General features: G+C 40.9%; 1 protein-coding gene across 1 annotated transcript in view; it reads left to right on the top strand.

Moving 5' to 3' along the window:
• The first annotated feature begins 1,874 nt into the window (after positions 1-1,874).
• UBTD2 (ubiquitin domain containing 2) overlaps positions 1,875-25,896 on the top strand; it is a 59,379-nt gene continuing 35,357 nt past the window's right edge. The window contains exon 1 of the mRNA XM_036752826.1: positions 1,875-2,025. Within this exon, the coding sequence (XP_036608721.1) occupies positions 1,956-2,025 (70 nt within the window). The 5' untranslated portion in view covers positions 1,875-1,955. The remainder of the gene's footprint in view (positions 2,026-25,896) is intronic.

The raw sequence follows: 25,896 nt of genomic DNA, 5'->3' as shown, positions 1-25,896 counted from the left end.
TCTGAGCCCAGGTCTTCTTACTATGGAATAATAATTTTCTGCTATGGTAAAGAGAGTCAAGGACAGCTAAGTGGTAAAGTGTCCTCCCGAAGACTCATTCATCTTCCTGAGTTAAAGTCGAGTCTTCCACACTTAACTAGCTGAGCGACCTTAGGGCAAGTCACTGAACCTCGTTTGCCTCAGCCTCCTCATCTGTAAAAATGGCAAACCAGTCCAATATTTTTGCCAAGAAAACCCCAAATGGGTTCAGGAAGAGTCAGACACGACTGAAAATGACTGAACAACAACAAAAGAGAGTCAAGAGAAAGTCGAGTCAAGAGCTTCCGACAACCATTTGCAAGAGTTTACATCCTGGGTGTCTTTCTCTAGGTTACCAGTGAAGTGACTGAACTGCCCGACGTTATTAACTTTCACTCTTGCCATATAATTGTCCCAACTCCTTCCCCAGGCTCTTTGATATCTTCTAAGCTATTTTTTAATCTTCAGATTTATTGGTTTACAATAAACTACAACCCATTATGTTGATTTTATTCCTCAGAGATGGTGGTATTACGTGACTTCCAAGCATATGGTATCAAAAGAATATTGATATTTAAAATACAGGCACGAGTTTTACTCAAAAGCTCAGAGTTATTGATGCAAATGAAAATGCAACAGAACTCTCTTAAAAATAAGGTATAAAGAAATTCGCTTATTTATCCACACAGGAAAAACCAAGTGGATGAGGACCACCTATGGTCCACACTATGGCATACATTTGGACAGTCGGGCTATTATTGAACTTGGCCAATCGGTGCCACAGCACTCCCGATGGACGATAAAGTAGGTTCAGAATGGATTAACAGGAAGAAATCGGGCTGCAAAATAGAATGACACTAAAACCACTTATCAACCTCTGGCGAGCCGGCAACATTCCTTAATATCTTCTTCCCCTGACCGCTGGGAAATGAAAGTACCTATTGATTTTTTCTTAAAACACACAAACTGCATACAGACACAAACTCTGACTTAGCTCGGCAGATGCCCTAGTTCAAAAAAGGTATTACTTTGCATTGCGGGGGGCAGGGGAAGCTTCGTTTAGTCATCCCAGTTTCTAGGGAGAAATCAATCTCCCTCTGCTTCTTATTCTCCACCGTTGCTTTGTTTCCCGGACACACTACATCCCGGAAGGACGAAAGGAGAAATGCAAGTCTTGCAACTGCTTTCCAGAGGAGGGACCTGAGACCCTTACCCCCGAACGACCCCTTTCCCTCTTTTCCTCGGGTTCTCTTGGCCTCCCCCCTTCCCCTCATTCCCGTTCTCCTTCTGCTCGGGCTGCCAATCAGAGCGCTGACCTCCCTCGGCCACGCCCCCTCCCTCCTCCGGCGATACCGCCAGACTCGGGGTTGGGGGCGGGGCGGGGCAGGTGCAGGGCGGGGCAGGGCGGGCGCGAGGCAGGCGGGGTGTCGGGCTGACTGACAGACGGACGGGCCGCCGGACGGACGGGCGCGCGGGCTGGCCGGCGGGCGGACGGGCCGGCGGGCTAGGCTAGGCGGGGCCGATGGGGCCGGGCGATCGGGGCCGACTCTGGGCAGCTCGACTCGCGGGGCCGCCTTCGGGCTGCGTGTGAGGGAGGCGCGAGGCTGGCAGCGGGGGCGGGGGCTCGGGCTCCGGCCAGGCATGGGTCGGGGCGCCGGCGGCGGGCGCGCGGGCCTTCTGGGGGCCTGGGCCGGAGAGGCGGGGGCTGAAGCCGGGGGGTGGGGGCTGGGGGGCGGCTGAGGCGAGGAAGGGGCCGAGCCAAGGCGGTGGGTGGAGCAGAGCCGGGGCGCGGCGCGGCGCGTTGGGGGGGGGAGGAGGAGGCCGAGCACGAGCACGCCTGCCCGGACCTCGGCGGCTGCGGCTGCAGCGGCGGCGGCGGCGGCGACCGAGGAGGAGGAGGCAGGCGGACAGGCAGGCGGGCGGACGAGGCCGCCCCCATGGGCGGGTGTGTGGGCGCCCAGCACGACTCCTCGGGCAGCCTCAACGAGAACTCGGAGGGCACCGGAGGTAGGTGAGCGGCAGGGGGCAGCCTAGTCCCCCCCATTGTTCCTGGGCAGGCCCCGGGGGAGGGGGTCGGGCGAGCTGCCCTGCTCGTCCCGGGCCACCTACCCCCTCCCCTCCCCCCCAGCGCCACTGAAGCCCCCTTTGTCATCTCCTCCCCCACGTCACCCCCCTCTCCTCCCCCAACTCCAGCACATGGATAGGGCCGGGCAGCCTCCCCCCGGGCTGGGCTGGGGGGCCCTCCGACTCCCTCCGTTACAGACTGCGGGTCCGGGATCCTCCAGCACCGGTGGGTTTTGTTCCCCAGCGTGTGCCTTCTTCCAGTCCTGAGGTGGGGAGTCCCTAGTTTCAGGCTCCTGGGTCCCCACACCCTCCCACCCGCCTCCCCAACACGACCTCCCCGCTTCCAAAAGAAAAATCTCTCCATGTCCCCTCGCTTCCAGGACTTAACTGCTTTCTGGCCCCTGTTTTCATCATTCTTGTTTAGGGACGATTTACTCTCTAGCCCATTTAATTATTCAGGAACAGGATGGAGGCACGCGGGCAGGAGAAAATGGATTGAGGGATGGGGGGGGGTGTTGGAGCTTATTGCTTTATCCCTGAGGAGCCCCCACCACCCCTTTCTGCACCCTTGTTTTACGGAGTTGACTGGTCTCAGCTTTCGGGAGTTTCAGATGACAGCTGCTCTGGTGGTTCCAATTTGTCCACTGGAACGTGCAACTTTCTTGAGTTCGGTTTGAGAGTCTCGAGGATTTTAAAAGGGGTGTGTGTGGGGGGTGAGAAATGATCCAGTAAAACTTTTTCCCCCCATTCTAACTGCATTGGGGGGGGGTGAGAAATGATCCAGTAAAACTTTCCCCCCATTCTAACTGCATTGAGGGGACTTCCAACCTTTCATGTTTAGCTACATACAGTATGGTTTACCTGCTTATTTCATCCGTACTTTTAGGTTGTGTTTTCTTATTTTTAGCACGAAGTACGATTACTTAGTTTAGTTGCTAAATACTCGTTTGCCAGTTAGAGTGATTGCAGGTCAGTATTTCGATGTGAAAATACAATTTTATCTTTATTAGGATAAGTAGCTTTTAAATAGAGTATCCACGAAAGGCAATGTGGTACTGAGGATAATAGCGTGCTGGCCGTAGTAGGGGCTTTTAATATATTGATTGGGCAGCACCACCCAGTGTCTTTTCGGACTTTAGGCAATTAATTCATTTTGTGCACTTTGTGCTCTAGGCTACTATCTAAGATTATAAATTGCAAGAAAATTACTGACCTGTTTTGGTAGAGGGGATCTCCTCAATTGGGAGATCCCTATACCGATGAAATCCGGTCCTTTTGGTTTAATTAACATTATTAAATACTTATTATGTGCAGGGCTTTTTGTGCCAAGCCACTTAGGTCCCATACTTCTTCCTCTTCTGTTCATCGCATTAGCACAGTTTTTAAGGGTTTGTAGAAATTAGCTGTTTGAATTTTATGGACTACAGTTTTGGTGTTTGGCTTGGTTTGTTCAAATGGTGGCTGCCTAGAACAGTGGAGTACCGTTTGAAAAGATAGTTGCTGAAGTGAATTTTTAGTTAAAGGGAAAAAAAAACCAGATTTTTTTTAACATAAAATATATCTAGACCTCTTGCTTGTCCTTAGCATTACTCTCCGAGCCTGGCCACCTTTTATGTCTTAAGATTATTTTGTTTGCTGAAGTCCATGATCTTTAGCCTCATCACTTCATTAAAACTTCTGGGCACAGGGGTGTAACTAAGTCATGGGCAAATATTTTGAGAGCCCACTGAAGAAACTTTAGTGAATTAGTTGCTGAAAAAATTCAGCTAGCAGTTTCTTAGTGACATAGTCTTATTTGGTGGTAAATTAACAAGTAGATGCACAATAAAAATAGTACTAGGAAGGTGAAAGGAAGCCCTGGTATGAATCAGTCCAAAGATACTGTATAGTGAATGTGGTCTGTCTGACTAGAGCACATTATCAGTGCCTGCTACGTTTTCATTTTCATTCACTTTCCTGGCCATTTTTTATTCAGAGGTACTGCTCCAAACAAATTTCTTGGTTTAATTAACATTTGTTGTTGTTCGATCATTTCCAACTTTTGGGACTCCCATTTGTTTGTTTGGGGCGGGGGGGGGGGGGGGGGGGCCGGCAAAGATACTGGAGTGCTTTGCCATTTCCTTCTCCAGCTCATTTTACAGATGCAGAAACTGAGGAAAACAGGGTTAAGTGACTTGCCCAGGGTCACACAGTTCCTACGTGTCTGAGGCTGGATTTGAAATCATGAAGATGAATCTTCCTAATTCCAGGCCCAGTACTCTATCAGTGCCACCTAATTAACATTTATTTAGTTCCTATTATGTGCAAGACATTATGCTAGGGGTCACCTTGGTGCCCACCCTGGAGCACTCACTTGCAATCTTTCTCTATTAACGCTACTACTATCCTGGTACAGGCCGTTATCACCTCATGTCAAGACTATTGCAGGAACCTCTTCATTAGTCTCCCTGCCTTAGATCTCTCCACTGCTGACAAAGTAACGTTCCTAAAGCCCTGGTCTGACCTTGTCACTCCTCCTTGCCTCCCCACCTCAATAAACTATAGCGCCTCGCTGTTACCTCTCAAATTAAATATAAAGTTCCATGTTTGGCTTTTAAAGCCCTTCACAACCTGGCTACTTCCTGACTTTCCAGTTTTACTCCCTTTCACGTACTCTGCAATCTAGCCTCACTAGCCTTCTTGCTGTTCCTTGCACATGACACTCCATCTCCTGACTTTGTGTCTTTTCCCTGGATGTTCCCATGCCTTGAATGTTCATCTTCTTCCCCTCTGACTCTTGGCTTCCTTCAAGACACAACTCAAAAACCCACCTTCTTCAGGCTCCACAACCAGTACCTTCCCTCTGAGATTATCTTCCGTGACTGTGTGTGTGTGTGTATATGTATGTATTACATATTGTCTCCTCCATTAATTAGTATGTGGGCTTCTTGAGTACAGGGACCTGTTTTTGTTTTTCTTTGTATCTGTAGTGCTTAGCATAATGCTGGACATGTGATAAAATGCTTAATAAATGCTTGTTGATGATAATGAAGATGCACAGACAAAAATGAAAAAAATGATCCTTCCCCTCAAGGAGATTACATTCTAGGATAGGATTCCAGTAAGTAAATAAAAGGTAATTGACATTGCTGGAGTTTTTTAAATTGCTGTTAACTAATCTATAGAAATTATATTCATTTGTTGAGGATTGAATTTCTCAGAAGAATTCAAAAGTTAGTGAAAGAGGGACAGATAGTTACTACCCAAATTCTCTGTATAACTGCCTTGGGCAATGGTCTTTACTGCCTGCTAATAGAAAACTTGCCTCAGAGAACAAGGCCTGGGGATGTTAATATAACTAGCTAGAAGAAAACCTTCAATGGGTAAATGATCTATGGGTTTGGATGGTAAGTGTCCATATTCTGTTTTATTGATGTGGATAATTGAATTAATGCAGTTGGGTTACACAAAATTTATACTTCAAGTTTAATAGCTCTTCTTTAGGGTCAGCTGAGACAAGGAACCAAGATCAGAAATGTAATAGATTCAAGAAGAGAGGGTACATCTTTCTAAGGGCACAATGGCTTAATTTTGAGAGATGTACGATAGTTGCAAGCTGCTTTAAAAGATGTATCTATGTATTCTACATAGGTCAGGAGGGATTTTAAAAATCAGTATTCAATGTGATATTTCTATGTGGTGTTAACATCGATTTCAACCTGCAAAGGTATACATTTTCCATTCGCAGTATACCCCATAGTCTGTTTCACTTAATACTTCTTAAATATCAGCCAGCAATGGTAAAAATGGCTCAGTATTTTTTTTTCAAAGGAACTGGACAAATTCAGCAATGTACTGAGGAAAAAGAGTGTGTCTAAGCTGCTTTATACAGTATGTGAAAATATATCTATTGAGAAATATTTCAGTCAGTCAATAACATTTATTAAGCTTTTGCTGTATTCTAGGCCTATGCTAAGAGCTGGGAATACAGAAAGAGGCAAAAGACAGTCCCTGCCCATAAGGAGCCTCATAAACCAGTGGAGGAGACAAAAAAATATGTACAAACAAGCCATATACATAATAAATTGTTGTTCGGTTATGTTAGTGGTGTCTGACTCTTGATAGTGCCATTTGGGGTTTTCTTGGCAAAGATACTGGAGTGGTTTGCCATTTCGTTTTGCAGATGAGGAAACTGAGACAAATAGGGTTAAGTGACTTGCCCAGGGTTGTGCAGCTAATAAGCATCTGAGACTAGATTTGAACCCAAGTCTTCCTGATTCCAGGCCAGATGCTCTATCCACTGAGCCACCTAGTTGCCTACAATATAAATACATAATTAAAAGAAAAGTCACTAGAGTTAAGAGGGATTGAGAAAAGGCTTGCTGTAGAAAAGGAGATTTTAGTTGGCATTTAAAGGAAGCACAAGGGAAGCCAGTAACCAAGATGAGGAAGGAAAACATTTTAGGCATAGAGGACAGCTAGAGAAGATGCCTGGACCAAGACATGTCTTATTAGGGGAACTGCAAGGAGGCTTGTGTCACTGGAGTGTAGAATATATGGTGGAGAGACTGAAAAGGTAGAAGGGGGCTAGGTTATAACAGACTTTGAATGCTGAACAGAGCATTTTTTATTTTATCCTGGAGGCAATAGGAAGCATTGGAGTTTATTCAGTAGGGAGGTGACATGGTTAGACCTATGCTTTAGGAAAAATCACTTTCTTGACTGAATGAAGGATAGATTGGAGTAGAGTGAGACTTGAGCCAGGCACAGGCAAAAACCTACCATCAGGTTAATAAAATAGTCCACTATGACGTGATAAGGGACTGCACCAGGGTAGTGGCTCTAGTCACTGCACCACCTAGCTGCCCCCTGTCAATTTCATTTTTGCAACATCTTTCCAGTATGTCCCTTCTATCCTCAGACAACAGTGCTACTTAGCAGCTGCTGTGGAGGTGTAGGACCAACGACAACAGCACACAGTGGGGCTGCTAGCACAGGTTCTTTGATCTGCTTTTCTAAGGAAAGCAACTTTAAGAGGTTTACAATCTTCCTTTTTAATTAAACATACATGTATCATTCACATAGTTCAGGGGGAAAAGCCAGCACCCTGAACTTTGGAGCAAATACAAACAGAAATTGCAAGAAGAGATTATAAACAGAACAAAATAACACAGATCAACAGACAGGCTTCTATCTGTCTCACCATAGCAATACATACACAGTTACCAGAGGGAGAAGCACCAGCATCTGGGTTTTCACAGCTGGAGGGGCTCCAACGGCTACCTGGAGTCTTGTCTGGCCAGATCACCAACACTCTTTCAATCAGCGTGCCCCCAAACAAAACCTCTCCTCCTGCAGTTCTGAGAGTCCTCTTCTCTCAATTCTCAATTCTGAGTTCAGTGGCTGGCCTCTGGGTATATACCCTTTTTCAGGGTCAGAGAGTTTAACACCTTTTGAGGGCTTCACACCTCTCGAGGGTTTCATACCTCTCAAGGGTTTTGCACCTCTGGAGACCAAAAGGGTGTGCATGGCCTTTAATCAAAGGCATTTGATTGCCTCAGTGCTGAGAAGCACTCCAAAACAAAAGACAACAAAAAGTCCCACTTTACTTGCCCTTACAATATCTGTCTGACTTCTTTTCATTTTCCTTTACTGGATCATCATCCATATCATGCCCCTTAACTATGGGTGTTCCCCTAACACTATGTCCTGTGCCCTCTTTTTTTTCTTTCTTTGCACTCTCTCACTGACCTCATTAGCTCCCACATCTCTATGCAGATAACTTGCAGATCAATATATATCCAGCCCCTGTCCTACATCACCATCTGCCAAGTGGACATTTTAAATTGTATGTCCCAAAGACATCTCAAACTCAACATATCTAAAACAGAAGTCATGTTTCCTCCCAGACATTTAGGTAGCACAGTGGATTTAATACTGGGCCTTAAGTTAGGAAGACCTGAGTTCTAATTCAGCCTTAGACACTCACTACTAACTATATAATCCTGGGCAAGTCACTTAACCTCTGTCTGCCTCAGTATCCTCAGTTGTTAAATGGGGATAATAATAGCACTTACCTCCCAGGTAGGGGGGTTGTGGGGACCAACTAAGATAATTATAAAGTGATTAGCATAGTGCTATGTATTTAATAAGTAGCTGTTTCCTTCCTTCCAAACCCCAGCCCTCTTTCAAACTTGTCTATTTCACGTATTCTTCTAGTCTCCCAGAATCTTAACCTCAACATTCTCCTTGATTCCTTACTCCACATATTAAATCAGTTGTCAGATATTTCTTTTTACCACTTTAGTTCAGACACTTATCACCCCTCATTCAGATTTTTATTTTTTTTAAAAATTTTTTAAAAATTTAAAAAATTGATTCACCTAAAATTTTTCTTTCCCTCTCATTTTCCCCTCGTTGAAAAAAGAAGACAATCTTGTAATAAATACAACAAACCTTATAATAACTATGAAGAGTCAAGCAAAATTGCCTATATTTTATCAGAGTTAACTTCAAAGTAAAACCAAATTAGGCATTTACTTCAAAATTACAAAACTTTTAAAGTAAATCAAATTATATACCTCATATCATGTTACTTTGTGTTTCAGTGCTGTCCAACTCTTTGCGACTCCATTTGGGGTTTTCTTGGCAAAGATATTGAAAAAATTTGCCATTTCCTTCCCCAGCTCATTTTACAGATGAAGAAACTGAGGCAAACTGGGTTAAATGACTTGCCCAGGGTCACACAGCTAGTGTCTGAGGTCAGATTTTAACTCAGAAGATTAATCTTCCTGATTTCAGGCCCTGTACTCCATCCACTGCACCACCTAGCTGCCCTCACATTACTTTACACACACATACACACACACTCTTTAAAAGCTTAGAAGCATGACAAGGCCTACAAGATGAATGTGAGCCTGATCTGAGGGTATGTCAGCCTTCTCCTTGGTTTTCCTGCCTTAAGTCTTGACACACATGCCACCCCACCAACCCCCTCCTTCAGTCCATCCACCACACAGATGCCAAAATGATTTTCCTTAAGTAAAAATCAGACCATGTCACATTCCTTCTCAGTAAACTCCAGTATTTCCCTAGTTCCCCTGATACAAAATATAAACTCTCCTGTTTATTCCTTAAAGCTCCCTTAACAGCCTGACCCAGGCTTATTTTACATTACTACTGTGCCTACACACCTGATCTATCCAAACTTGGCTTTCTCTGCATTCCTCATACGGAACACTCATTTCCCATCTCTTTGCCTTTCTACATTGGATGTCCTCTATACTTCAGAGTCATTCCCTCCTCACCTCTGCATCAAACTGTCCCTTCTCTTCAAAAACAACCTTCTATATGAAGCTTTTTCTGATAACTCCAAATGCTAATGCTCCTCTTCCTTTTTACTTTGTATTTAACTGCCTTGTATTTTTTTTATATTTATTCTGTGTATACTTGCATATGTATTTGTTATTTCCACTGCTAAAATATAAGCTCTTGGAGAGTTGGGGTTGTTTCATACTCTGTTTCCTCAGTTTAGCATAGTACTCAAAACATATCAGGTGCTTAATAAATGCTTATTCATTAATTGGTTATCTGTTAACAGTTTACTGTACTCTGGGGCAGGGGAGAGGAACCTATGGCCTTCCAGATCCTTGGGTGTGGCCTTTTGACTGAATCAAAGTTTTACAGAACAAACTCTTTTATTAAGGGGATTTGTTCTGTGAACTTTGGATTCAGTCAAAGGGTTGCACTTGAAGACCTAGAGGGCCACATGTGGCCTCGAGGCCATGGGTTCTCCACCCCTGCTGGGGATTTCATTTGTGTTTAACATTTCTCAATAGCTTCCTGTATATGGTTGCTCAGTAATATTTTAATGATATCATTGATCTGGGGGGAAATTGTAGTTTAGGCATTTTTCATTGCCATCAACTATTCCTGAATCTGTAGAATCTGTAGACCTCTTAAAATAATATTAGTATGTGGGTAACCTTTTCAGTGATCCAGATCCTAAACTATCATCTCATCCTATATGACTCTTGTCCATGTTTTCTAGTAACTCTACTATAGGGATTCTGCTGTATTCTGGTTGCCCCACTCAAGTTTGGAAACCTTGTGCTAGATCTTTTGATTTTGCTTGAGAATTAGTGGCATACTCCTACAAAGGAATTTACTTTAGGTAACAAGTATTGAATAATATTAGAAATAGAAAACTTCTTGATTGGTGAAATACAGTTCTTCGTCAGTGACATGTTGCAGCTTTTTCATACCTGCCATTCATCTGTTTGTTGTCCTTTGGATGGTCTGTGACTTAATTCTTCAGAGACTGTGGTATTCCATGACTTGTAGCCATACTGCATTACTGGAAGAATATTGTTATTACAAAGCTGGGTTTTTGTTTCTGGGAGGACCTTCGTATGGTCATTAAAAGCACTCTGCAGTTTCCCAAAGACAGTCCAGCCCATTCTTTTCCTGCTGTTCAATTTGGGTCCACTGTCCATATCCAGTGTCTATTCAAGATAAGTATATGCACTGATAGATCAGCTCTGTCTGTTAGCTGTCAGACTGCATAGACAAATAGACAATTTACTTGTTTTTTCTTGTCTGAATAATTGTGCCAACCCCTTTTGAGTTATTATATATCTCACTTAGGGAAATCTGCAGAGTTTAAGGGGGCTCATTGTCATGGACAGGCAGCATCTAAATGACTTCACCATCTATAAGGATTTTTTTTTTCTATTTGGACTTTATTCTTGGATTCTCTCCATGACAATGGCAAACATCTTTGATCATCTCACCATCTATATGTGACCCTGTTTTATCGCCAGCCTGCTATTAATTATTAAGAGGTCATCCTGTAAAGTTATCTCTTATATCAAAGGATCACATATGATTTTTAGGTATGTTTTAGAGTCACTTTGTTGGAAGAGAGCCTTTAAGGTGCTGTTTTCCTTTAGGTACCTTATATGACTAATTTGTGGCTTGTAGTCAGTGTCTGCTATTTATTTTGAAAATGCACATTTTAATAAAAGTTGATCCTGGAACTTTCATATATCAACATTGAAGAATGTAATGGTAATGTTGATGTTTTTCATATCCACATATATTTGTTAATGATGAATTGCAATTTATTCTGGGTAATAAGTAAAGAATGTCATTTTCATTAATTGTTCGTACACAACCAGATTGTACTAATGGTAGACAGAGATAGATGGATAACTGGAATCCGCTAATAAGCCTGAGTCCTTTTAGCTAATAGCTATAATCTCTTCCTCCATGAAAATTTAAACCATTGCAAATAGAAAAACTGATTGCTTTGAATTGCTTTACCTTTTGTTTTCCCCGTCCACTCCATGGAGAAAAGTGCTGATGACCAGTGAAATGGTATTTCTAAAAAAAATTCAGTTAGCTTCTGAATCAAGACTTGAACACACCTGATAGGGGAGGTATAAGGCTGGTAATAGTTTTATACCTCTTTTAAGTAAAAAAATCAGGACATGCATATAACTTGAATGGCATATATTAGATACTTTGAGAATACAAAAGAAGTATAAAAGTACTAAAGTGGCGGCATAGGGTTAGAGAAGGCTTCTTTAGTGAAAGATGAATGTGTGTCTATGCTCTTTTGGGTAGGAAACCAGTGATAACCATTCTTGGTAACTATTCTGCTTTGATAGGGGAGATAAGAGGGAGAGAATTGAAGGAAAATTGAGGCAGCTATTTGGAACAGATTGAAGGTTGTAACACAGTGGTACTTTGGAAAAGAAATGAGTTTGACTGCAGTGAGAGTAGTGAAATAGCCCAGAGATGTTCTCTGGTATAAAAGTTATTGGACCGTGAGAGAAAGAGCACTTTGATGTAGAATGCGTACTGTTTGGGGAAGAGATTTTGAGTTGGCATTGTGAGTCACAGCAAGTCTGGAGAGTTGCTGTAGGGACTGCACCCTGCTGGGTTGCCTCAGTTTTCTATCAGTGCGGCTGAAATTTTCTCACAGAATTTTTAAAATTCAAAGTGACTTTAGCATTCATCTAGTTCAACTCATAAACTAAGAAAACTTTCACTATAACATAAATGTTGATTGGTCATTTCACCTCTGCTTGAAGACATCAACTGAAGGAATGCATTACCTCCTGAAGCAGTCCATTCATTTTTTACTAACTTCTAACTTAAATTTGCCCCCACACCTTCCTTCTTGTTCTTTGTTCCGGAGCTAATCAGAAGATGTCTAATTCATTTTCCACTTGTCGGTCTCTTCAGATACTTGAGCATATTCCTTTGAGTCTTCTCCAGACTACTTCCTATGACATGAGCTCGAGGTCCTTTACCATCCTGGATGCCTTCCTTTTATAATAATAATAATTATAGCTAACACTATCCACTAAAACCCCCATACCTGTTTCAGGCACGTTGCTGTCTAACCATGCCACCCCCTTCTGTACTTGTAGGAAGGTTGATTTTTTAAAATCCAAGTTTAAGAGTTTACCTCTGTCCCTCATTTCCTCCTTTTCTGTTCATCCCAGTGCTCTAGCCTGTCGGGTTCTTTTTGGATCTTGGTTTCTGTCATCTAGTTCTGTCCTTTCATCTTGATGCTATTCCATCTATATTTGTGTTGTCTGCAAATCTAATGACCATACCACATATGCTTTTATTCAGGTCTTTGATAAAAACATTCAGTACTCAGGGCCGAGCACAGATCTCTGGGGTACTCCACTGGATACCTCCTGCCAAGTTGACAGTTAACTATTTAACTTACTGTGTGCTAGGCTCTGGAGATACAAAGACAAAAATGAAACAGGCATTGATATCCATAGAATTCCCTGGTTTGGCCAGACTGCCCTCTCATTTCCCACTTCTGTGCTTTTGCCCTGACTGCCCTCAATCCTTGGAATGCTTTTCTTCCTCACCTCTGTCTCTTGAAATCCCTAGTTTTCTTCAGAGCTCAGTTCAAGTTTCACCTTCTGCATGAGACCTTTCCTTGTTGCTCAAGATATTAGTGTCTCCCATTCCTCCCATACCTTGTATTAATTTTGTGTAGACTGTACTCATTTACATATTCATCATCTCCCCTCATAGAATGTAAGGTCCTTGAGGTCAGGGGTTGTGTCATTTGTCCCTACATGCCTTGCATAGTGCTTGGCATATAGTAGGAGCTTAGTAAATTTTAAGTGATTGATTAATCCTGAAAGTTCTCCAGTTCTAAATTCTCACACATTGCACGTGCTCACATTCTCTTAGCTTCCCCATTCTGCATCACATTCATGCCCATTGGTGTTTTCAGTCCTACTCAGCATAGGAGCTGAGAGAGTAGTGTTGCTTCTGAGGTTGAATTTGCTTCTGCTCATGCTGCCACTTCCCATGTATTTCCAGTATTTACCATGAGGAGAAATAAGGCTGCTGGAGCTAGAGGGACTGCAGAGGTCAATAGTATGACAACAGTGGGAAACTACTCTTCTTTTCTTACCAGTGGCAGCAAAATCCTTGACCTCTTTAATGTACAGAGATGAGGGAAGCTTTTCTAAAATATACTGCAGGAAAAAAAGTTCAAGTAACAATAGTCCAGGCTAGAGTGTTGTTGGATTCGTAGTACTCTCTGGGTGAAGAGTAACAACCTAACTAGATCCAGCAGTGAGAATTTACAGTTTTCTTCACCTACTTATGCCTACTTGAGTGCTGCTAACTCACTGTCATATAGCACTTCACTGCTTACAAAATACTTTCCTCCTTACAGCCCTGCGGGGTAGGTAGTACAACGATTCCTCATTTGAAGATGAAGAAACAGGTTCAGAGGTTGTGACTTGGCCTTAAGTTATGTCAGAACTAATACTTGAGCCTGTCTCTAACTCTAAATCTGCTACTCCTTATATTATATACTAAACTACTTCAATCAGAAAAATTCTTTGTTAGCTGCTATTGTCTCCCCTCCTCCTTTTAAATTAAAATTTTGTTACATGTTGAGTTCTACACTGTGTGCTTCCCTCCCTCTCCACCCATGCTCACTAGAGAAGGCTGCCTGCCATTTGACACAGATAAACATTCGTACGTGTTTATGTATTTGTGTGTGTGTATGCATGTGTATGTAAAACCGTGATGTGAATACTCCTATTAGGTCTCTCTCTGGAGGTGGACAGCATCTTCCTTCATTGATCTTTTGTAGTTGATTTGAGTATTTATAATACTCAGAATAACTTATTTATTCTTCAAACAGTATTGCTGTTAGTGTATATAATGTTCTCTTGGTTCTGTTCATTTTACTCTTCATTATTTTAAGTCTTTCCACGTTTTTCTAAAATCAACCTGCTCATCATTTCTTACAGCACGGTACTGTTCTGTCCTAATCATATGCCACAACTTGATTAGCCATTCACCACCTGATGGGTATTCCCTCAATTTCCAGTTCTTTGCCACTGCAAAGAGAGCTGCTATAAATATTTTAGGACATATAGGTTCTTTTCCTTTTTCCCTGATCACCTTGAGAAACGGACCTAATAGTGGTATTGCTGGGTCAAAGGGCATACACAGCGTAATTCCAGATTGCTCTCCAAAATGGTTGGATCAGCGCACAGTTCCACCAGCATTATTAGTGTCCCAGTTTTTCTGCATCTCCTTCAGTGTTTGTCATTTTCTCCTTCCATCATTTTTTAGCCAATCTGATAGGTGTGAAATGATAGCTCAAATTTTGTTTTGATTTGCATTTCTCTAATCAGTAATGATTTAGCACATTTTTTCATGTAATTTTCATATGGTTTTGATTTTTTCCATTGAAAAATTACCTGTGAGGACTGATGTAGGGGGTAGAGCCAAGATGGTGAAGTAAAAGCAGGGACTTGCTTGAGGTGTCCTCAAAACCCCTTCAAATACGTGTAAAAATGACTCCAAACAAATTCTAGAGCTACAGAGCCCACAAAATGACAGAGTGAAACAATGTCCAGACAAGACAACTGGGAGGCCGACAGGAAGGGTCTGTCGCGCTTGGTTGGGAGTGGAGCACAGTCCATCGTTGCCATGCTAACACAGACTGTCCCAGAGCAAGCCTCAAGGGGTTGAATCATTGGCACCTGTGGCGGTTTCCAGACTTCTCAACCCACAAATGCCAAAGTAGAAGGTCAGTGAGGAAACTCTGTTTGACCTGGGTGAGAGAAGAGCACTGTCTGGCCCTGGCCTTGGGGCAGCCGAGGTGGCAGTGGCTGCAACAGCAGCAGCTGCTTCCAGAGCTCCAGGCCCACAGTTGGTCGGGGATCAAGTGGCTGATCAGAGGCGGATTGCAGGGATCTCTTTGCTGGCACTGAGGCAGAGTTCTCTTGCTTTGTCCTGCTTGAATCTGGGTCTCGGTCCTGGGGTGAGGAGGAGCACTGGCATGGCAGAGCTTGTGGTGGTTGTGGAGAGATAATCCTCCTCACAGTTCCAAGGCAGAAAAGCATGTTTGTGGTCAGTCACAGACCAGCACATAGGCCAGGAGAGGAGGAAACACCTCTCATTTGCATAGCACCTTAGAAGAACTGAAAATTTACAGGTGCCTGGAAGTTAACTTTGACAACAGCTGCACAAACCTCTGAAACTTGGGACAGAGCACTCTCCGCTCTGAAAGCAGAGTCCTACCTTGACAAAGAGCTCAAAAGTCAAGTAATTGACTGGGAAAATGAGCATACAGCATAAAAAAAAATCAGGCTATAGAATCTTACTTTGATGACAAAGAAGATCAAAACATACACCCAGAAGAAGATAACAAAGTCAAAGCTCCAGCATCCAAAGCCTCCAAGAAAAATACAAATTGGTTGCAGGACGTGGAAGAGCTCAAAAAGGAGTTTGAAAATGAAGAAAAGTGAGGAAAAGTTGGGAAGAGAAATGAGAGTGATGCAAGAAAATCATGAAAAACAAGTCAACAGGTTGCTAAAAGAGATCCCCCAAAATGCTGAAGAAAATAACACCTTAAAAAACAGCCTCACCCAAATGGCAAAAGAGTTCCAAAAAGCCAGTGAGAAGAATGCCTTAAAAAGCAGAATTGGCAGAATGGAAAAGGAGGTCCAAAAATCTCACTGAAGAAAATAATTCTTAAAAATTAGAATGGAGCAAGTGAAAGCAAATGCCTTTATGAGAAATCAAGAAATTATAAAACAGAACCAAAAGAATGAAAAAGTAGAAGCCAAAGTGAAATATCTCGTTGGAAAAACCACTCCCCTGGAAAATAGATCAAGGGGCAGAGGATCCTAGGAAGATGGTGTATCAGTAAGGCAAGATTCATGACCTGAGGATGACCATGAACATGCCTGTATGGTTCGGAATCGCAAAGTACCTGGAAGTACTTTGGCCACCCAGGACTTCCGACCCAGATCCATGCAAGGCAGAGCAAGAGAATCCTGCTTCAGCACCCCAAAGAGATCCCTGCAACCCCCTCTGATCAGCCACTCGATCCCCTGACCATCCGTGGGCCTGGAGCTCTACCTAGAGAAACGCTAGGTAGAAGACAGCAGAAGTATAAGATTTATTTAGACTCCAGAGGATCAAATCCAAGGACCAATACCTCCAAAGGAAATTATAAGACAGTATTATAGCAAGGAACCAAGTCATCCTGTAACAGTTCCCCCTGCTAGAGCCTTCCCATAAACAATCACTCAAGAATCCTAACTGTCTGCTTGCCTGCATTCTCTCCCCCTTCAGTTCTCTGGTCTCTGCAGTTTCCTGGTTTCCACTCTCCATTCCGAACTCTTTCTGCAGCTCTGTCGTCTCATTCTCCTTGGGCTGAATTCTGAATTCTGGCTTCTCTTCTGACTTCTGAATTCTGAATTCTCAGTTCTCAATGGCTACCTTCAGGGTGTATGTACTCATTTTTTGGGGCCTGAGGGTTCCAAATGCTCAAGCTCATTCTGTAAAAGGATGTAAGCCTGAGGCTTAGTGCCTAGTAAGTAATGAGATTAGGCCTGCCTACAAACAAACCTTTAATTAAACTTCCCTTAATTGTCTCCACCTGAGGTCTGTTGAGTGGGTGGGAAGGGTCTTTAATCCCTGATTGGCATGGAGAAGGTTTGGGTTTGCCTCTAATCAGGCCTCCCTTTGTTCACCCCACCTGAGGCCTATTCAACAGATGGGAAAGAACTTTAACCTATTGATTGGCCTTACAGATGGCAGAGTAGGTCAGAAAATTCCAAGCTCTCAAGATTTTCCCTCTACAAAAGATTTAAAAGAGCACCTTAGAGTGAATATAGTGTGGGTGGAGACAAAGAAGAATAGGGGCACAACCAGGATCTTCCTGGGATAATTTGAGAAGATCCTAAGAAAAATCCCAGGATGAGGTTTGGTCCCTGAGAGAAGTAAACACCTGCAGGCTAGGTTCTGTTTTTTAACAGTTTTAGCAACAAGTGGCTAGCCCTAGGGTTAGTTGGTTTGAGAGGCTGCCTTGGCCCCAGCCACAGGAACTTTTCACCCCAGAATAATGAGGGGTGTTTTAGCCCAGGAAGATTGTGGGAACCTCTGCTGAGGAACACCAGATCCAGCTGTGCTGCAAAGAGCAGTGGGGGTGAGAAGGAACCAGCACATGTCCGGGGAGTGCAGAAGCACTGGGGCAGAAAGCCCCTGGCTGTGGACACTTACAGGAGGTTGGAGGTTTGGCTTTGGTTCCAGGCAACAGGGGAGAACTGAATATCCAAGGCTAGAGCTACCATTTCCCGTACCCTAGGGCTAGAGGTGATTACAAAAATCAAATTATTACCATAAAAAATGCACAGTCAGAGGAGAAAGAATCCAACCATAGAAACCTATTATAGGAATAGAGGTGACCAGGCTTCATCTTTAGAGGAGGATATTGAAGTAAAGAAACCCCCACACAGTAATGGCAAATGGTCACCTGCCCAAAAAGAATTTATGGAAGATCTTTAAAAAAAGACTTTAAAAATCAAATGACAGAGATGGAGGAAAAACTAAAAAAAAAAAATAATCCAAGAAAAACAAGAAGGTTATGAAAGGAAAGTGAACCAAGCTTGATACAATAATACAATAAATAATTTTTAAAAAATTGTCCTGAAGCATTAGAACAAGGCAAGGAAGTAGAAATAGAAAAAATCCATCAAACACCACTTAAAAGAGATCCCATGAGGAAAATTCATAGGAATATAGTCAAATTCTGAAACCCCCAACTCAAGGATAAAATATTAAAAGCATTAATATTAAAACAATTTAAATATGAGGCTGCCATATTTAGAATTGCACAAGACCTAGCAGTGGAGACATGAAAAGATAGCAGATCTTGGAACACAATATATCAAAGAGCAAAAGACGTGGGGCTCTGGCCAAACATATCTTACCCTGCAAATTTAAGTATTGTCTGGAATGAAAAAAAAAATGGACATTTGATAAACTCTCAGACTTTCAAGACTTCGCTAAAAAAAAAAAATTCTAAACTTAACAAAAGATTCGACATACAAGAACCAAGAGAAACATAATATACGTACCAAAGACTGACTATAAGGGATTCATAAGTACAAACCGTTTACCTTTTATATGATGTAAAATGTATGTTTAAGCTTCTTACTAATAATTGGTGAGCTTATTAAAAATATGGGGGGGTGCTAAACCTGACTATGATATGAATTTAAAAAGTAAAACCATTTAGAAACAACTAAAAAGAGTAACTGTTTTATTCAAATGAGGTGCAAGAGGAACCAAGGATACAGAGGAATTAGATGGGGTAGGAGGGCTGGTAGTTCTGGTAACATTTTCATGGGGAATGGGTTTAAGAGGGAACAATACATGTATATTTAGAAGAGTATAAAAGTCTTCTAAATTTAGAAGAAATAAATTGGTAGGGGTATAGAGAGGGGGGAGAGGACAAGGGAGGGATTTTTAGAGGGGAGAATGAGGGAATAGGTAAAAGGGGGTATAGAAGGATGTTTAGATTTATGGGAATGGGAGGATAGGGGAGGGATCCTTGGAGGGGGGTAGGCAAGTAATAGGAGGGCAGGGTAGTCAGGAGGGATAGGAAACAGATATGCACAAATATAAAAACAAAGATCAGGAGAAGAGTATGTTTGGGAAAGTATATGTCTACATATGTACATGTATATGTATATAGCTATAGGGAAACATCTAAACTTTATTGTAGCCTTTGGGGGCTGGGTGGGGGGAGGGAAAAAAAACAGAACGAAGTAAAAAAGTGCACAGCAGAGAACAAAAGAAAACTCACGAGGAAGCAAAGAAAAGATGGACAGTTCTCAACACAGCATGTATTATTTATTGTATAGGCTTTCTTGAAATGAAAATGTATTGTTATATATTTTGAATCCTCTCTTACATTCTCCTGTGCACACAACATGCTTTTTTTTTCTTTCTTACTTTCTATTTAAGTTTCAGTATTTAAGTTTATGATATGTTTTGTTCCTTTTCTCTATTCTGTATTTGTGTTCTGGCCCTTGAGTCTGAAATAAAATTAAATTAAAAGAAAAAGAAAATAGATCCAGGAGAGATAATATAAAAATGATTGGACTGCCTGAAAGCCATGAGCAAAAAAAAAGAGCCTAGATGCCATCTTTCAAGAAATTATCAAGGAAAACTGCCCTGATATTGTAGAACCAGAGGCTAAAATAGAAATTGAAAGAATCCACCAATCCCCTCTTAAAAAAGATCCCAAAAAGAAAACTCCTAGTAATATTGTCTCCAAATTCCAGAGGTCCCAGGCCAAGGAGAAAATATTGCAAGCAGCCAGAAAAATACAATTTGAGTATTGTGGAAACACAATCAGGCTAACACAAGATCTAGCAGCTTCTACATTAAGGTATCAGAGGGCTTGGAATAGGATATTCTGGGGTCAAAGGAGCTAGGATTAAAACCAAGAATCACCTACCCAGCAAAACTGAGTATAATACTTCAGGGGGAAAAACAAATGTAAAAAATTATTTTTACATGCAACTGGTAAATAAGATATATAGGCAATGGGGTATAGAAATCTAGCTTGCCCTACAAAAAAGCAAGGGGGAAAGGGATGGGGGCGTGATAGAAGGGAGGGCAGACTGGGGGAAGGGGTAATCAGAATGCATGCCATCTTTGGATGGGGGGTAGGGGAGGGATAGGGAGAAAATTTGGAATTCAAAATCTTGTGGAAATGAATGTTGAAAAGTAAATTAATTTTTTTAAAAAAGAAAAATGACCTGTTCATGTCCTTTGATCATTTATCAATCGAGGAATGTCTCTTATATCTATAAATTTGCTTCGGTTCTTTATTTAAGAGAAGGAGTCTTTATCAGAGAAACTTGCTGTAAATTTTTTCACAGTTATGATTACTGGGTATTTTCCTCCGAGTTTTCCCCATTTATCCTTCTTTCTCTCTGGCTCTCTCTCCCTCCTTCCCTCCCTCCTTTTACTCTGTCCATTTTCAAGTGTTTTAACTTTTACCTCTCCCAAAGTGCCCTCCCCTCTATCAGCACCCCCTACCCCCTTTTTATCTCTTTCCCTTCTTGTTTTTCTGTAGGGTAAGAGATTTTTATACCCAACCACTTTTGTATGTTATTCTTTCTTGGATCCAATTCTGATGAGAATAAGGTTCATGCACTTCCCCGACCTCCCATATCCCTATCTTCCCCTCCACTGCAAAAACTCTCGTGCTTCTTTTGTGTAACATAACTTACCCCATTCTACCTCTCTTTCCCCCTTTTCCTAATGCATTCCTCTTTCTCAACCCTTAATTTTATTTTTTTAGATAATTATCCCATTATATTCATTTCACACCCATGCCCTCTATGTATACTATTTTGGGGGGGGGCAGGGCAATTGGGGTTAAGTGACTTGCACAACATCACACAGCTAGTACAACATGTGTCAAGTGTCTGAGGCCAGATTTGAGTATGTATACTCTTTTTAATTGCCCTAATAATGAGAAAAGTTTTAAGAGTTACAAGTATAATTTTCCCATATAGGAATGTAAACAGTTTAACCTTATTGGATCCCTTATGATTTCTATTTCCTGTTTACCTTTTTATGCTTCTCTTGAGCCTTGTGTTTGAAAGTCAGATTTTCTATTCAGCTCTGATATTTTCATCAGGAATGCTTGAAAAATCTATTTCATTGAATATCTGTTTTTTTCTCCTGAAGGATTATACACTCTTTTTTTTTTTTTTTTTGGTAAATGATTCCTGGTTGTAATCCTAGCTGTTTTGCCCTCCAGAATATCACATTCTAAGCCCTCTGACCCTTTTTTTGTAGAAACTGCTAAATCTTGTGTTAATCCTAACTGTGGCTCCATGATATTTGAATTGTTTCTTTTTGGCTCCTTGACCTGGAAGTTCTGGAATTTGGCTATGCTGTTCCTGGAATTTTTCATTTTGGGATCTTTCAGGAGGTCATCAGTGGATTGTTTCAATTCCTATTTTTACCCTCTGGTTCTAGAATATCAGGGAAGATTTCCTGGGTAATTTCTTGAAACATGATATCCAGCTTTTTTTTTTTTAATCATGGCTTTCAGGTAGTCCAGTAGATCCCAAATTATATCTCATGGATCTATTTTCCAGCTCTGTTGTCTTTCAGTGAGATATTTCACATTTTCTTCTATTTTTTGTTATTTTTATTTTGTTTCATTGCTCCTTGATGTCTCAAAGTCATTAGCTTCTGCTTGCCTGATTCTTATTTTTAAGGAAGTATTTTCTTCAATGAATTTTTGTACCTCTTCTTCCATTTGGCCAATTCTGCTTTTCAAGGCATTCTTCTCTTCAATGGATTTTTGTGCCACTCACCATTTGGCCTATTCTGTTTTTTAAGATGTTATTTTTTTCATTATTTTTTTGGTGCTTTCTTTACCAAGATGTTGACTCTTTTTTTTCAAGATTTTCTTGCATCACTCTCATTTTTCTTTGCAGTTTTACTTCTGTCTCTTTTACTTGATTTTTAAAATCCTTTTTGAGTTCTTCCAGGGCCTGAGACCGATTCATATTTTTCTTTGAGGCTTTTAATGTAGCAGTTTTGACTTTGTTGTTGTCATCTTCTTCTGAATTTGTGTTGTGATCTTCCCTTTCACTGTAGTACCTTTCTATAGTCAGGATCTTTTTCAGCTGTTTTACTCATTTTCCTAGCCTATTTCTTGACATTTAACTCTATGCTAAAGTGGGGCTCTGCTTCCAGAGTAGAGGAGACTGCCCTAAGCTTCAGGTTTTTTGTTCAGCTGTTTTCAGAGATATTTCTGGGAACCTATAAGGTTTTGGTTCTTCCAAGGTGGTATGATCTAGGGAGAGATGTGTTCACTTACTACTTTTCTGGTTTGTGCTCTGGTCTGTGAATGACCACAAGTACTCTTTTCTACCCTGGAACTGAGACCCAGGATTGCAACCTAGATCCAAGTGTGAGCAGTGCAACAGAGTCTTGCCCCTTCTGACTAGTTGTCTGATCCCCTTACCATCTGTTGGCTGAGAGGTCCAGAAATTGCCACTGTTCCCACTGATTCAGTTGCCCCTAAGGCCTACTGCTGGTTTGTTGGGGCACAGCCTGTACTGGACTGTGCTGCACTCTCACCCTGCCTGGTACAACAGACCTTTCCTGCTGATGTAGTAAATTGTCTTGGGTTGGGAAATTGCTTCAGTCTCCTTTTGTGGGTTCTGTTACTCCAGAATTTGTTTTATAACATTATTTAGAGTTTCTTTGAGAGGTTTTGGGGAGGCTCAGTCCTTTTCTCTGCCATCTTGGCTCCTCCCTCTCTAGCTCATAAAAATAATTTTTGGTAATATAATTGGGATGACATTGAAAAAGTAGATTAGGTTAGGTAGAACTGCCATTTTTATTATATTGGCTCTGCCAACCATTGAACAATTAATATTTCTCCAGTTATTTAAATCTGACTTTATTTGTAAAAAGTGTTTTGTGATTATGTTCAGGTAGTTTCTGGGTTTGTCTTTGCAGTTACACTTCCAGATATTTTATGCTGTCTGGTTGTTTTAAATGAGGTATCTTTTACTATCTCTTCTTGTAGGGTTTTGTTGGTAATATATACAAATGATGATTTATGTGGGTTTATTTGATATCTTGCTACTGTTAAAATTATTTTTTCATATAGTTGTGAAATACTACCTCTTTTGGTTTGATTAAACTTCTCTGTAACAGAACATGGTACAGCAGTCAAGGGCTCTCATGAATCATAGTTTGTTGACCTGTGCTCTTGGGGAGTATGGATGAGGGACAAAGCTGTTTCCAAGGCACCTTAGCTAAAACGTGTAGGTGAGGAAAAGAGGTTTTACAAAGTAGTTCATAACAGTTTATGTCGCTAGTTAAGTTTACTAATTTGCTTAATATAACTTCATTTGCTGTAAGTTCCTTCTCTCCTTTACATCTTCAAAACCCTTTGACATCGTCCCCAATTCTTTCCTCTTTCACTGTAGTCTCTGATGAAAAGGTGACCTCTCTTTATGTACCCTCTGTGCACTATTTTCCATGTCCTTTAGCAAATTGCCCTCATAATCGTCCCTTTTCTTTTTAATTGTTAATATCACCCTAGGGACTGGTTCCTTCCCTACTGCTTATAAACCTGCCCAAGTCTCCTCCAACCTTAAAAGCCCTCATTTGACATGTAAGTTGGGGAATAGTGATAAATAAATTGTCCCATAATGGAACAGTACTGTACTGTAAAAAATGTCAAACATTATGAATAGAAAAGAAATATAGAAAGACCTAAATGAGTTGATATAAAATTAAGTAAGCAGGGCTAGAAAAATGTTATACACAATTACGTCAGTGTAAGTGGCAAGGACAACAACCAGAAAACAATGAAGATGAGTTTCAAAATTATAAAGAGTAAGTTTGGCCCCGAAGAAGAGACACAAGGAGATACCTCCCACCAGTTCTTTGCAACGGGGGTACACTGGGAGAGATAGATGAGAAACATTACATACAACATCAGACTTTAAAAACAAATTGTTGATTGGTTTTGCTAACTTCCCCCCCCCCCTTTTTTTTACCCCTCAAAATTCTCTGGGGAGAGGGGTGTTATTAGAGGTAGAAATAGGTGATAAAAAAAGCAAAAGATATCAATAATAATCTATTTTCAAAACAACAAAAAAAGATTTTATCCCCTACTCCATAGCTATGAAAGGCATATAATCTTCTTTTGTAATTTTTAACGGAATGTTTGTTAGTATTCAAATGATGTATCTATTTTCACTTTATTAATGGAATATGGAATAAGGTGTTGGTCTAACTAATTTCTGACAGACTGATTTCCATTTTCCCAGCAGTTCTTATCAATTGGGGAGTTCTTTACTAGGTAATAAATGTTTTGGGATTTATCCAAAACTGTCTCACATGGATTTCTGTTGTGTGCTTTACTCTGTCTCAAAATAGGAGTTTTATCTTCGTGATTGTGACCAGAAATCCTCTGGGCTTTTGCTAATTGTTGAACTGCCAAAAATTAATACACAGAACTATTTAAACAAATTCTACTATGGAAACTTTTTCCAGATAAATTGTGGTTGGATCTGTCATTTTTCATTCTTGCCTAAAAACTCAGTGGAAAAGCCTCAGAATTTTGTAAATATGAAGTAAAAAAGCAGAAATGACCACTGTGTACAAGTAGATGTAACAGGAAAAGGAGCTCAGGGGAAAACAGATATCAGATACTTCTGGATTGAACACTGAGTGAAACCTGCAAAGCAGTAACAGGAGACTTGAAAATGGGGAGAATCTGCTATCTGCTAGTTAATTGAAATGCAATACTGTTGGAAGGGGGGGAGGGCTGGGGAAGGAAGATGTGGGGGAGGAGAGGAAGAATGACTTTTTGAACTAGATAGAACAGAGAAATTAAAACAGGTTCTTACCTGTGCTCAGTTTTTAAAAAAGAAAATTATTCTACCTATAGTCCAATAAAAAGTTCTATTCTGCATATAATCTTGTAATAAGCAAAGATAGCAAATAAAATGAGTTGCAAAAATATATATGTTATACCTAAGAATTACATGCTATAGAAAAAAAAGTCAAGGGATCACTGAATTAGAAAGGGTTGGATTTCAGCCTTTGTCAAAGGTGTGAGGATAGATGTTGTATTTGGAGCAAGGATAGATCAACTTGTAGTGGAACAGAAACAAGGTTTCAGATAAAGTAGCATGTAAAATTAAAGAAGAATTGAGGTTTAAGGTCAAATTCATTTTACTTTGAGGAATAATTCTGTTCCATTTAGAAGGAGAAGAGTATAAAATATGTTGGCAAACTACTGAGTAACAAGATCTTGTGGAAGAATGCAGTGTAATTTTAATGAGTCAGAAAATATTGATCAGCATTGTTTCTGAATATTGGTATTTTTTCATTAGTGTACAGTATTTATTTTGCGATCTGTCATTTTGATATTGATCCTCAATACTAAAATAGACTTCGGCATTTAAAAATATATACAAAACCCATATTGCTTTGTCTTGACAGTTTTTCTGATGTGTACTTTTAAATCTTATTTCAGTGTATGGTTAGAAGACTCTGTATATTACCATTATCCCCTCATATTTTCTTTGCATTTTCCCCTAACAGCGCTGGCCAAAGAGACTTGAGGCTATCATTGCCATCTACTTTTATGTTTAAAGTATGTCATCTCAAAATATCCTTGTTTTGTGGTATTATTTCAGGAAAGGGCCACAACCAGTGATACCAAAATCCAGAAGAGGGAGTCATGCACAGAAGAACACTACATAAATTTGGATGCTTTCCTCTGTCCAAAGAAAGGACATGCATAGTATTTTCTTAATAGGCAGTCAATGGCTGTCTACTATTGGATAAGTGATCAAAAGATATAAACAAACACTTCTCAAAAGAAAAATTGCAAAGTATTCAGAACCACAAGAAAGAAGGCTGCAAATCATTAATAATTGAAATGCAAATCAAAGCAGTCTTGAGGTT

Source organism: Trichosurus vulpecula, chromosome 3 (genome assembly GCF_011100635.1).
Source record: "Trichosurus vulpecula isolate mTriVul1 chromosome 3, mTriVul1.pri, whole genome shotgun sequence".
Taxonomy (NCBI): domain Eukaryota; kingdom Metazoa; phylum Chordata; class Mammalia; order Diprotodontia; family Phalangeridae; genus Trichosurus; species Trichosurus vulpecula.
Note: the sequence above shows the minus strand (reverse complement) of the source record. Positions and strands in the feature narration are given on the sequence as shown.